The sequence below is a fragment of the Oncorhynchus clarkii genome, chromosome 22, assembly GCF_045791955.1.
Source record: "Oncorhynchus clarkii lewisi isolate Uvic-CL-2024 chromosome 22, UVic_Ocla_1.0, whole genome shotgun sequence".
NCBI classification, from domain to species: domain Eukaryota; kingdom Metazoa; phylum Chordata; class Actinopteri; order Salmoniformes; family Salmonidae; genus Oncorhynchus; species Oncorhynchus clarkii.
Window position 1 is genome coordinate 37678312 of NC_092168.1, and position 14046 is coordinate 37692357.

Consider the following 14046-nt stretch of genomic DNA (forward strand, 5'->3'; position numbering starts at 1 on the left):
GTAGACCTGATCACCGACAAGACAGCCTACAGTGAGGGAATAAAGTATTTTATCCCCTGCTGATTTTGTACGTTTGCCCACTGACAAAGAAATGATCCATCTATAATTTTAATGGTAGGTTTATTTGAACAGTGAGAGACAGAATAACAACAAAAAATCCAGAAAAAACAAATGTCAAACATTTTATAAATTGATTTGAATTTTAATGAGGGCAATAAGTATTTGACCCCTTCTCAATCGGAAAGATTTCTGGCTTCCAGGTGCCTTTTATACAGGTAACGAGCTGAGATTAGGAGCACACTCTTAAAGGGAGTTCTCCTAATCTCAGTTTGTTACCTGTATAAAAGCTGATCATGCTGAAAAAATAAGTAAACATTGGTCAGGTGAAGCAACAGCTGGTGTCATTCTGGAAGTGGAGGAGAGAAGAGTTCACAGCAATGTACTCCATCTGGAAGCCTCCTGCGACTACAGAGGCATCGGACAGGAACTTTAGTGTCATCACATTCCCTGTGGGAGAGAGAAACGTCGAAAGGTGTCAGGCTTATCAATGAAAACACTTATAATTGGAAATCAATAAACAATTGATGATTAAAAAAGGGTTATCAATGCCAGACATTTACTGTAGCTTTTTGATCTATAATAATAGCATTTAATATGGTAATAAAATAGGAATGTGTTTGTGCATACCTGTGCTTATGAGGTCATCTGGTAAATAATCGCCACAGTACCTGGAAATAATAAATGTATTTCCTTGATAGTTGATCAACATGGTCAGACAGTAGCCTATGTTATGACAGTATGTTGTGGGAAAAGACATGAGTCTTACGAGTCTATGTGAGTACCAATACATTTAGTACAATGCAACTTTCTACCATCTTTGATACGACTAACAATCCAGATAAACCATTACAACGTGAACTCAACAAACTAAAACTAAATGTAAAGGCACATTCAATCAAAACCTAGATCCTCACCTCCCGGCGAAGCCAGAGATGTCGTCATAACTGTCATAGATCTCTAAAAAGTCTGATAGACAGGCTGTGTCCTCCTCCACATCAAATTCCAGGAAGTGCAGGCGTATCCTCTGTCCGTAGCGCACACGGATGTGCCAGTAGCAGATCTGCTCATCCTGGTACTCCTCTGGGTAACCGGGTGACTGGATGATCCTTTGCTGATCTGTCAGAGTACCTCCACACTCCTTTGCTGTGGACCAGGAGAAAGGAGGAGGAGATAGGATGAGGAAATATACTGAAGAGATAAAAGTTAACTTTATATATTAGATGAGATAGATGAATACTTTAGCGGATTAAATAGGAATTTGTGATGGGTAATGTCCATAGATAAAAGTAAAGAGAATATTCTGCACACTAGCTGTTGCTTTAGACTCTAGGGTAATGATATCATATAAGCAAAACATTTCAGCGAGAACTATCATTATGTATTACTACATCAGTGTATTACATTTGCTGTCATCATAAGTAAATGCATTATGATAAATTACAATATGGGAATTATGCTTTGCTTATGTTGTTCTCTCTGATGTGACCATTGAATGAAGTTAGAAATAAAGTTAGGGGCCTCCTGAGTGGCACAGCAGTCTAAGGCACTGCATTGCCGTGTTTGAGGCGTCACTACAGACGCGGTTCCATCCCAGGCTTGTGTCATAACTGTGCGTGACCGAGAGTCCAGTAGGGCGGCGTATTATTTGGCCCAGCGTCGTCCGGGTTAGGGGAGGGTTTGGCCCAGCGTCGTCCGGGTTAGGGGAGGGTTTGGCCCATGTCGTCCGGGTTAGGGGAGGGTTTGGCCCATGTCGTCTGGGTTAGGGGAGGGTTTGGCCCATGTCGTCTGGGTTAGGGGAGGGTTTGGCCCATGTCGTCTGGGTTAGGGGAGGGTTTGGCCCATGTCGTCTGGGTTAGGGGAGGGTTTGGCCCATGTCGTCCGGGTTAGGGGAGGGTTTGGCCGGGGGGGCTTTACTTGGCTCATCACACTCTAGCAATTGCTTGTGGTGGGCTGGGCTCCTACAGGCTGAATTCAGTCGTCAGTTCAACAGTCTTTCCTCCGACACATTGGTGCAGATGGCTTCCGGGTTAAGGAGCGCGGTTTAAAGGGCCATGTTTCATAGGACGCATGACTCGACCTTCACCTCTACCAAGCCCGTTGGGGGGTTGCAGCAATGAGACAAGATCGTAATTGGATCGCAATTAGATTTCACAAAGTTGGGGAGAAAAGGGGAGGTAAAATACAAAAAATAATAATAATTAGAAAAGAGACTTTGTCTTCTGAATGAACACAATTCCTTCCACGTGTGCAGTAGGGTGAAAATTAAATCAAAAGCTCCCCTAGATCCCCAGGATTTGTAGAGGGAAAATTTCTGTAATTAAGTGTTGTTTTTATGCAATTCAACCGTAATTTATCAAATGTGAACCATACATCCTCAACATCACAGGGAATTAGGGAGAAAATTTGTGGCGGTTTCTCAAATGACACCCTATTCCCTTTGTAGTGTACAACTTTTTGACCAGGGCCACAGGCAGTATCACTCAAGGCAGCTATCTCATCCAATGAGGCAACCTCTTCCATGTTGAGTACAGTCGTCACGTGGTACAAACTATCATGTATCATTCTCCACAATAAAAACAGGCCCCAATACAGCTGTTTTGTCATGATTAATTAAATGTTGTAAAAAGTGTTGTAAATACGTCCCTAATAGTTATAATAACTGAATAAATACTGAGTACGTATCACAAAAGGAGTTAGAGTTTAAAGACTTGGTTCTTACCACAGATTTGATTTTGGTATTATCTAAAGTCAGACCATTAAGAGTTCAGTGTATTCCTCTTTGGATTTACACCTCAACGTGTTGCTTTGACTTAATGTATTTGATTTCCGTCAGTGGCATAACGCAGTTTCACAGGGCCCCCTGAAAAGTCAGAGCATGAGGCCCCCCTGCAAGAGGGGGGAGGCTGTGCCACCATTGGATATTTTAAAGACTGGATTTTTACCACATTACTGAAAGTTTAGCATTTTTATATCATATCGAGACAAATAACAGTCATTGGATATTAAGTGTTCCTTGCTGGCTTTGCCTCGGCCTCACCATTCTATAAGACTGACACACCATTAAACAGTCCAGTCCCAGCTAACACATAACGTTCTGAGAACCAAATGTTTCTTAGATCTTGGTGAGAGTGTACAACCTTCCCACAACTTTCTGGGAATGGTGCAGGATAGTTGATTGGCTTTGGAAAATTCTCTGCACATTTAAGGAACTTGACAAAATAACATTATTTTCTTGGTATTTCATTACTTTAACAGAATATTTCCTACAATTTCAAACATGGTTACCTTTTTGGTAATGTTCATTGACATTGGGAATGTTCTCAAATAATTCAGAGAATGTTAAGAAACAATGTTCTTCTGTGGGAATTTCAGTACTTCAGCATAATGTTTCCTACAGGATTCCTCATGGTTCTATTTAAAGTCATGTTCTCAAATTGTTCTGAGAATTTTAAGAAAACATTCTACTTTATTAATGTTCAGAGAAAGTTTTAAGAATTGTGTTTAAAAACATATACATTCCGTTCTCAGCGTCAACAAAACTCTCTCAGGTGTGTTGGCCACGCCCACTAAATGGCCACACCTGATCTTAATGAACGCTTGTTTCCTTTGAAATGGGGTCTGTTAGAATAGACTAAAATGAACAGCTTTGTATGTGTAAAAAACATGGCACGCTAGCTCCATCCTGGTGGCGCAGTGAACTACTCCCATGAATAAAAACAGAAAATTATATGTTCGAATCTCACTAAAAAAAGGAATGTGTTTGCATGATTAATGCCTAAGGAAATTCAAGTCCATGTGTCCTATCTGCAAGTAGTGTTATTAAAAGTATTGTTAAAACATGAATTGAACATTAAGGAAGTTATTCAAAAACCTCCAAATCAAATCACATTTTTATTTGTCCCATGCTTTGTAAACACCAGGTGTAGACAAAAATAAAATGCTTACTTATTGGCCCTTCCCAACAATTCAGAGATTTATTTTATTTTTATAATAATAATAGAAAAATAACACGAGGAATAAATACACAATGCCTAACGATAACTTGGCTATATACAGTACACGGGATACCAATACAGAGTCATGTGCAGGGGTATTAGGAAGATACAGAAAGTTGTCATACCCCTTGACTTATTCCACATTTTGTTGTGTTACAGCCTGAATTCAAAATGGATTACATTTTTTTTATGACCCGTCTACACACAATACCCCATAATGACAAAGTGAAAACATGTTTTAAAACATTTGTTTTATTGTGTATTGAAAATAAAACACAGAAATATCTAATTTACTTAATATGGGGCGGCAGGTAGCCTAGTGGTTAGAGTGTTGGACTAGTAACCGAAAGGTTGCAAATCCCCGAGCTGACAAGGTACAAATCTGTCGTTCTGCCCCTGAACAGGCAGTTAACCCACTGTTCCTAGGCCGTCATTGAAAATAAGAATTTGTTCTTAACTGACTTGCCTAGTTAAATAAAGGTAAAAAAATATATATATAATTCACACCCCTGTGCCAAAACACATTGAATCACCTTTGGCAGTGGTTACAGCTGTGAATCTTTCTGGGTAAGTCTATAAGAGCCATTACAGCTGTGAGACTTTCTGGGTAAGTCTCTAAGAGCCATTACAGCTGTGAGACTTTCTGGGTAAGTCTCTAAGAGCTTTGTACACCTGGATTATATATTTGCACGTTATACTTTTTGAAATCCTTCAAGCTCTTACAAGTTGGTTGTTGATCATTACCAGACAGCCATTTACAAGTCTTGCCATATATTTTCAAGCTGATTTAAGTCAAAACCGCAACTAGGCACTCAGGAACATTCAATGTGGTCTTGGTAAACAACTCCAGTGTATATTTGGGCTTGTGTTTTAGGTTATTGTCCTGCTCAAAGGTGAATTTGTCTCCCAGTGTCTGTTGGAAAGCAGACTGATTCAGGTTTTCAAATCAAACCAAATTTTATTGGTCACATACACATATTTAGCAGATATTATTGCGGGTGTACCGAAATGCTTGTGTTCCTAGCTCCAACAGTGCAGTAGTATCTAACAATTCACAACAATACACAAATCTAAAAGTTTCCTCTAGGATTTTGCCTTTGCTTAGCTCTATTCTATTTATTTTTATCCCCCCAAAAACTCCCTAGTCCTTACCAAAGACAAGCATACCCGTAACATGATGCAGCCACCACCATGCTTGTAAATATGAAGAGTGGTACTCAGTGATGTGTTGGATATGCCTCAAACATAATGCTTTGTATTCAGGACATAAAGTGAATTTCTTTGCCACATTTTTTAAAGTTTTACTTTAGAATGCATGTCTTGCATATTTTGTATTCTGTACAGGTTGTCATTTAGGTTAGTATTGTGGAGTAACTACAATGCTCCCATTTGTCATGTTTTCACTACTCACAGTTGGGGTTGTAGCAGTAGACGTCCCATCTCTCACTCTTGTTCAACCTGTACCCATAGTTGACGATGCCAACCCTGCCGAAACCACAGTTGGCACCGGCTTTGACGATAGGGTAGCCCACACGTCCTTTGTCATACCATCCAGCCGCACACACATGTAAACCTAAGACAGAGAGGCAAAAATTAGCCTGGTAACCAATCTGAAAGATTCACAAAAGAGTGTCACTGATAAAACCATAAGAGAGCTTGGTTTATAGAGCTAGCATCCATCCCCGTCTTAGTACCACAGATAAAACACTAACAGAAGATCTCAAGGGAATATTGGATTATCACCAGCCATTTGGCTTGGTCATATCCTTAAAACAAAACCAAGTCTTTGGAAATGCTATTGTCCCTGTCAAAAATGTGTTTTTGCATCTGCAATTACAAGCAGACCATTGATGTGGGGGATGTGGAAGGGGATGGTTGGTAGATGGTTGGGGTAAAGCATAATGAACTCCAATGTATCTTAAAAGCCTCCAGTCAATCAGCGGACCACAGTCAGTGAGGAAAGGCAAGATAAATAAACTCAAGGCTCCTAGGTTGATTGGCCATAGGGCAGCTCAGCTCTAACTACAGACAGACGAGTAGTGGTTTCCAAATGCCAGATCCTGAGTTCCAGGGCCTGATCGGGCTTCAATCCGTCTGCCAGCCATGGGAACAGCATCGTTACCCAGCTAGGCAGGTGTTATCGTTCTTACAATACTTGAGAGGCCTCTGATCACAGCCGGACCAATTCCCTCCCCACGGCTTGGTCCTAACCCTTCAATGTTTGTAGAGCTGTAAAGTGCTGGGAATATGGTGGAAGGGCCACGCCCTTACACTTCTTATTTACCCTTCAGATCAGCAAACATCAAAGGGTTAGGCCCAAGGGGAAGGGATAGGGAGCGAATTGGGACCGGCTGCAGTCCCACAGAGCAACGGGTTGCAGGAGCTGTAGTTGCAAGATGTCTTTGATTGATTTCATGGGAGAAAGACAAGATAAACACAGCTCTTTCTGCCATTGCTTGACCAGTGATACTAGTGACCACATGTTTGGCTAATATAAACTGGTTACATGTGTTCTTAGGCAAACTGTGAGGCGTCGTTAATCAACAGTGGTAATGGCATTTTGTAAACTCAGGGCTCAGGGGCCACTCATGAACTGCCAGTGCTTAGGTTGAAAGTCATTGACATTGATAGAATCTAATTGGCAACATTGTGCTGCTTGTGAGTTATGTTCCTCCAGACTCCTTGTCTGGTAAATTCAGAGAGAAAGAGAGAGAGACAGAGAGAGAGAGAGAGCACCACCACCTCCAGTTTGGAGGGGATGGGGGATAGGGGAGTTATTGCATTGCAAACCTATCTGACGAGCAGCCTCCAGTTGATCATAAGTGGCCAGTGTCCCTCCTTCATATTTGCACACGGCCTTGGCTTCCTTATAAGTCAGCTGGTATCTCCCTTTACGCGATTCCCTGTGGTAGACTCCGGCGGCTTGCTCTGTCCAGGAAAAAACAACAACTCAAATCACATTTTATTGGTCGTGGACACATAGTTTGCAGATGTTATCGCAGGTGCATCGAAATGCTTATGTTTGCTCCAAGAGTGCAGTAATACCTAACAATACAAAACAATACACACAAATGAAAATAAAACAATTAAGGAACTAAGAAATATCAGAACGAGCAATGTCAGAGTCTGGAATTTAAATATACTGTATATGTTTAGACAGTATATGAATAGAAAATGTGTGTACAGCAGTAATAATATATAGAATGAGCCTCGACTAGAATACAGTATATACATATGAAGTGGGTAAAACAGCATTAAAGTGACCAATGTTCAATGACTATGTACATAGGGCAGTAGTCTCTAGGTGCAGGGTAAAGCACCAGGTGGTAGATGGCTAGTAACAGTGACTAAGGTTCAGGGCAGGGTACTGGGCAGAGGATGGCTAGTGGTGACCACTTAACAGTCTGATGGCCTGGAGATAGAAGCTGTTTTTCTAGTCTCTCGGTCCCAGCTTTGATGCACCTGTACCGTCTCCGCCTTGTAGACGGTCGTGGGGTGAACAGGCCGTGGCTCGGGTGGCTGAGGTCCTTGATGATATTTTTGACCTTCCTGTGACACTGGGTGCTGTAGATGTCATGGAGGGCAAGCAGTGTGCCCCTGTTGATGCATTGGGCTGACCGCACCACCCTCTGGAGAGCCCTGCGGTTGCGGATGGTGCAATTGCCATACCAGGTGGTGATACAGCCTGACAGGATGCTCTCAATAGTGCATTTGTAGAAGTTTGTGGGGGTCTTAGGGAACAAGCGGAATGTCTTCAGCCTCCTTGCGCCTTCTTCACCACACTGTCTGTGTGGGTGGACCATTTCATGTTGTAAGTGATGCTCACCCGAGGAACTTGAAGATTTTCACCCTCTCTACTCCCCGTCAATGTGGATGGGAGCGTGCTCTCTCTGCTGTCTTCTGGAGTCCATGATCAGCTCCTTCATTTTGATGACGTTAAGGGAGAGGTTATTTTCCTGGCACCACTCCTCCAGAATCGTTAGCTCCTCCCTGTAGGCTGTCTCGTTGTTGTTAGTAATCAGGCCTACTATTGTTGTATCATCTGCAAACTTGATGATTGAGTTGGAGACGTGTGTGACTACGCAGTCATGGGTGAACAGGGAGTATAGCAGGGGACTGAGCACCCACCCTTGAGGGTCCACGTGTTGAGGATCAGCGTAGCGGAGGTGTTATTGCCTACCTTCACCACCTGGGTTGGCCTGTCAGGAAGTCCAGGACCCAGTTGCACAGGGCAGGGTTCAGACACAGGGCCCCAAGCTTAGCGATGAGCTTGGAGGACACTATGGAGTTGAAGACTGAGCTCTAGTTGATGAACAGCATCCTTACATAGGTATTCCTCTTGTCCAGACACGATAGGGAAGTGTGCAGTGCAATGGTGATCTGTAGGGCTGATATGGGTGTCGGGTAAGGTGTAGGGAATATGTTCCGTAACTAGCCTCTCAAAGCACTTCATGATGACAGAAGTGAGTACTACGGGGAGGTAGTCATTTTATTGGATGACTGTCATTCATATTCCATTCAGCCAGCTCAACGTAACATTGATAGATTTAGGCTACTACATGATACTCAAATGTTCCCTATAATCATCATGAGGTTGCTACAACCTAGCCTATAAGTTTACAATGTAGGTGCACAGGTCGCACACTGTTACCTGCATCTTTTTCAACAGACACTCATATCATAATCACTAACCGCTACACACAGCCTACATTGTTGTAGCCATATTAACTAGCTAATGTCGTAGTCAACATAGATACTAGAACTAATGCTACACCCCCAATAATATCTGATAAATATGTGTATGTGACCAATACAATTTGATTTGATTTGATAGTAAACCCACTTAAATCATGCAGTACAGTGTAAGGTCAGCAAGCAGTTTGGCAGTTACACCGGCGGGTCCCGGTGTCAATAGATTAATGAAGCAAAAGCTTATCTTGACTTGGAAGAGTTCCAGTGTTGGACAGTCATAACCATATCTGTTTGAGCTGGGTGTTTGATTCGGCCAAACTAGCTAGCTGCATTCACTAGCTAAGTGAAAGTGAAAAAAACAATACAGCAAATCATAGATATCTCTCTCCCTCTCTCTCTCTTGCTTCTCCTTTTTTAAATAAATTAATTTGTTCAAAACTGTTCAACTATTGTTGTTCTCTCTCAAGTCAACTACTCACCACATTTTATGCATGGCATTGCTAGCTAGCTGAAGCTTATTCTTTCAGTACTAGATTAATTATCTGATCCTTTGATTGGATGGACAACATGTCAGTTCATGATGCAAGAGCTCTGATCGGTTGGACGACGTCCTCCAGAAGTTGTCATAATTACTGTGTAAGTCTATGGAAGGGGGTGAGAACCATGAGCCTCCTAGGTTTTGTATTGAAGTCAATGTACCCAGAGGAAGACAGAAACTAGCTGTCCTCCAGCTTCACCATGGTGCTACCCTACAGAGTGCTATTGAGGCTACTGTAGATGACTACATGTGAATACATTTAGTATATCTAAAAAGGATAACTTCATGTTAATGTTTCACTATTTTTTATTTCCCCTCCTCTGAGGAGCCTCCACTGCTGTAAACACTCCAGCCAGCTAGTCTGCACATGCTATGTGGACACGGCTTGGGATGCCGTCTGGGCCGGCAGCCATGTGAGGGTTAACACACTTAAATGGCCACTGAGAACGAGAGTTCACAGTCCTCGTGAGCGGCGGTGGCCTGATTCGAAATGGGTGAAGGTGTTTTTCTTGTCAGTCAACACTGCCATCACCATCAAAGCACTACAGTGAGACACAACTACAACAATACGTATCCAGGCAACAGGAAACAAGCAGAAAAGATTCTGTTTTACAAGATTGGAGGCATCTTTCTCAAGGAGCTAGAGCAAGCAAAGTGGCTTCAGACTAAGAAGTCCAAAGCGGAAGGAAAGAAACATGAAACACACACGGTGGATAGGCCAAAATCTTTCAACTCTAACATGTTGTGGCTGGATAGAAACCCTTAGGACAGAAGCTTAGTGTTTGTAATCTCCCTGTTGGAAGTGGCCATTCCCTATGGGGAGTCCTCCTTTGAGGCTGTTTTGATATCACGCATGCATGACCTTGTAGGACTTGGAGAGCACTCCAAATTAGCTACGAACTAATGTTTTCACCTACTAGTCAAACCAACCCTCCAAGGTGCCTTGTGAGGTGGTGCCTCGTTCTCATTATAAGCCCAGAGTGTGGTGTATCTCACTACTGGCAGAACCAAATGATATAGAAGGTTTGGGTTACATGACATATTACTCTAAACATGCAGGTAAGTTTGTGTGTTCCAGATGGGTGTAGGTCTGGTGGGCAAGTCGAACTCATTAACTCTTATCTGAAGAAGCCTTTACGACATATTCCATTAAAATGGGTTGGGGCACTATAACATTATTAGAAAATAAACACACTGGTCTATAAACTGAGTGTTTCAAGGGCAGATGTTATAGCAGTCTCTGTGTTACACAAGAAATGTCTTCAAACTGATATAACACTCTGTCCTTGTTCTTTCATTGCTACAGTGGTGTAAAGTACTTCAGTAAAAATACTTTAAAGTACTACTTAATTAAGTAGTTGTTTTAGGTATCTGTACTTTACTATTTATATTTTTGACTACTTTTACTTCACTACATTCCTAAAGAAAATAATGTACTTTTTACTCCAAACACTTTCCCTGACACCCAAAAGTACTCGTTACATTTGCAATGCTTAGCAGGACAAGAAAGTGGTCCAATTCACTCACTTATCAATAGAACATCCCTGGTCATCCCCACTGCCACTGATCTGGAGGACTCACTAAACACAAATGCTTTGTTTGTAAATTATGTCTGAGTGTTGTAGTGTGCCACTAGCTATCTGTGAATGATGTATGAGTGTTGTAGTGTGCCTCTAGCTATCTGTAAATTATGTCTGAGTGTTGTAGTGTGCCTCTAGCTATCTGTAAATTATGTCTGAGTGTTGTCGTGTGCCACTAGCTATCTGTAAATTATGTCTGAGTGTTGTAGTGTGCCCCTGGCTATCTGAAAATACAATTTAAAAAAATTAAAAAAGAACATTGTGCCATCTGATTTTCTTATTATAAGTAATTTGAAATGATTCATACTTTTACTTTTGATACTTAAGTATATTTTTGCAATTAGATAGATTTTTGAAACTTAAGTATATTTAAAACCAAATACTTTTAGACTTTTACTCAAGTAGTATTTTTCTGGTTGACTTTTACTTGAGTCATTTTCCAGACACATACTTTTACTCAAGTATGACATTTTGGTACATTTCCCTCCACTGCAATGCTATGCCCTAAACCGAACACTGAAATAATGTTCTGAAGTTTGCACAGCTTTCTTGTTCATGTGTGTTTCTTGTCCCTCAGACAAAATGAAGTAGTGTGTTGGCAAGTCAACCTCATACAGTGTTCAGTCATACATATGCCAGTGTCCAACTCTACCCCTTACCTGAACACACATCACAGTGCTATGTGCCATTTAATAACGTTACATAACTGTAAAGATTATGTAGGCAAAGTGTTATCAGGGAAAATGCTAAATGTTTACAACATTGTCAATAGCCTATGTTGTGCAGGATTGTGAGAGTATGTTGAAGACCTGTTAGAAAAGTGAACATAAAATAAGACTTTTCTGACATATGGGAACGATAATTAGCCTAAATAAGGATTTTTTTTTTAAATTCAGTTTTGGACACATCAAAGGGAAACCGCGCCTCTTATGTCTTTGTCCAAGCGACCCAACTTTTAGAAAGATCCAATGTGGTATAGTGGTGCTAAATAGTACAACTGAACATTCCACAACCATCTTCTAAAATACAAACACAGAAAACTTTCAGGAGAACGTCCTACAGAATGCCAATGTTTGCAATTGTTGGCATGCATAAAGGTTACTTCCGAAATGAATCCCTTGTTGAAAAGCAACCTAATGATTTAAGGCTCCCAAAGTAACAAAGAAAGCGCGATTTACCCAGCCATATGGAGTTATGAAATATTCCATTTCTGAAGCCCCAGGCTTGGGCTTCCTTCAAGAAGAACCCAATGGCCCAGATGACAGCGAAGACTCGCATCCTCCTCCTTGTACAGATCAGAGCTGTGCGCTGCGCTATGATGCCAGCTGCTACCGTTCGCGCTGTGCTCGCTGCTCGTCTGACAACTGGCATTTAAAATGTTAGAGCCAATTTATGCTTGATCCGAAATGTGGTCAAAGGCGCCGTGTAGATGGTGTGACGCAATTGCGGAACCTCTGGAGGCATAAAGAAGCCAAATTGAATCGCGTGCACCTCTCAAATTTTAACCCAGCTGTGTTGCAACATCACCTCCTGTTTCAGCATGATAATACACGGCCCAATGTCCCAAGGAACTGTACACAATTCATGAAAGCTGAAAATGTCCATTATTCCATGGCCTGCATACTCAGCAGATATGTTGCTCTTTGGGCATATCTCAAATCAATTCAAATTATATGTCACATGCATTGAATACAACAGGTGTAGTAGACCTTACCATGCAATGCTTACTTATTAGCCATTAACCAACAATGCAGTTCAAGAAATAGAATTAAGAAAATATTTACTAAATAAACAAAAGTAATTTAAAAAAAAAAGTAACTCAATAAAATAACAATAAAGCAGCAGAGGTAAATCCCTTTCCCGTGGTGATCATCATGAGAGCCAGTTTCAATCATAGTGCTTGATGATTTTTGCAACTGCTACTTTCTTGAAATTTCTTGAAATTCTTGAAATGTTCCAGATTGACTGACCTTCATGTCTTAAAGTTGTCATGCCCTGATCTGCTTCACCTGTCTTTGTGATTCTCTCCACCATCCTCCAGGTGTCGCCCATCTTCTCCATTATCCCTTGTGTATTTATACCTGTGTTCTCTGTTTGTCTGTTGCCAGTTTGTTTTGTTTGTAGAACCTACCAGCGTTTTGTTTCCCTGCTCCTGCCTGTTTTCCTGCTCCTGTTGTCTAATATCCCGGTTCTGATCATTCCGCCTGCCTCGACCCTGAGCCTGTCTGTCGTCCTGTACCTTTGCCCCACTACTCTGGATTACCCACCTCTGCCTAACCTGACTCTGAGCCTGCATGCTGTCCTGTACCTTACACCCTTTCTGGATTATTGACCCCTGCCTGCCTTTACCTGCCGTTTGCCTGCCCCTGTTCAAGGAATAAACTTTTGTTTTCTTCAACACTGTCTGCACCTGTCATACTTTAAAATGTGATAAAAGTAATGGACTCCCTTTTCTCTTTGCTTATTTGAGCTGTTCTTGCCCTAATATGGACTTGATCTTTAACCAAATAGGGCTATCTTCTGTACATACCACCCCTACTGTACCTTGTCACAACACAACTGATTGGCTCAAACGCATTAAGAAGGAAAGAAATTCCACAAATTAACTATTAAGAAGGCACATCTGTTAATTGAAATGCATTCCAGGTGACCACCTCATGAAGCTGGTTGAGAGAATGCCAAGAGTGTGCAAAGCTGTCATCAAGGCAAAGGGTGGCTACTTTGAAGAATCTCAAATATAAAATATATATATATTGATTTGTTTAACACTTTTTTGGTTACTACATGATTCCATATGTGTTACTTCATAGTTTTGATGTATTTCACTATTATTCTACAATGTAGAAATTAGTAAAATAAAGAAAAAACCTTGAATGAATAGTTAGGTCCAAAGTTTTTACTGGTACTGTAGATATTATAATATTTCCAATAACAGAACTTACAGTTGACCGGGGCATCTCCAGCAGGGAAGAAATTTGACTAACTGACTCATTGGAAAGATGGCATCCAAGACGATGCCACATTGAAAGTCACTGAGCTCTTCAGTAAGGCAGGCCATTCTACTACAAATGTTTGTCTATGGAGATTGCATGGCTGTGTGCAATGTCAGCACAATAACTGTTTGTCGGGAGCTTCATGAAATGGGTTTCCATGGCCGAGCAGCTGCACACAAGCCTATGAT

General features: G+C 41.4%; 1 protein-coding gene across 1 annotated transcript; it reads right to left on the reverse strand.

Moving 5' to 3' along the window:
* Nucleotides 1–103: 103 nt before the first annotated feature.
* On the reverse strand, nt 104–12306 carry LOC139380445 (tumor necrosis factor-inducible gene 6 protein-like). Its single transcript, XM_071123118.1, has 6 exons — nt 12044–12306; nt 6846–6983; nt 5467–5628; nt 975–1203; nt 688–728; nt 104–507 (listed from the first exon to the last, which is right to left on the reverse strand). Exons 1-6 carry the CDS (start codon nt 12234–12236, stop codon nt 380–382), a joined length of 891 nt encoding a protein of 296 aa, XP_070979219.1. The 5' UTR covers nt 12237–12306; the 3' UTR covers nt 104–379.
* Nucleotides 12307–14046: the final 1740 nt, after the last annotated feature.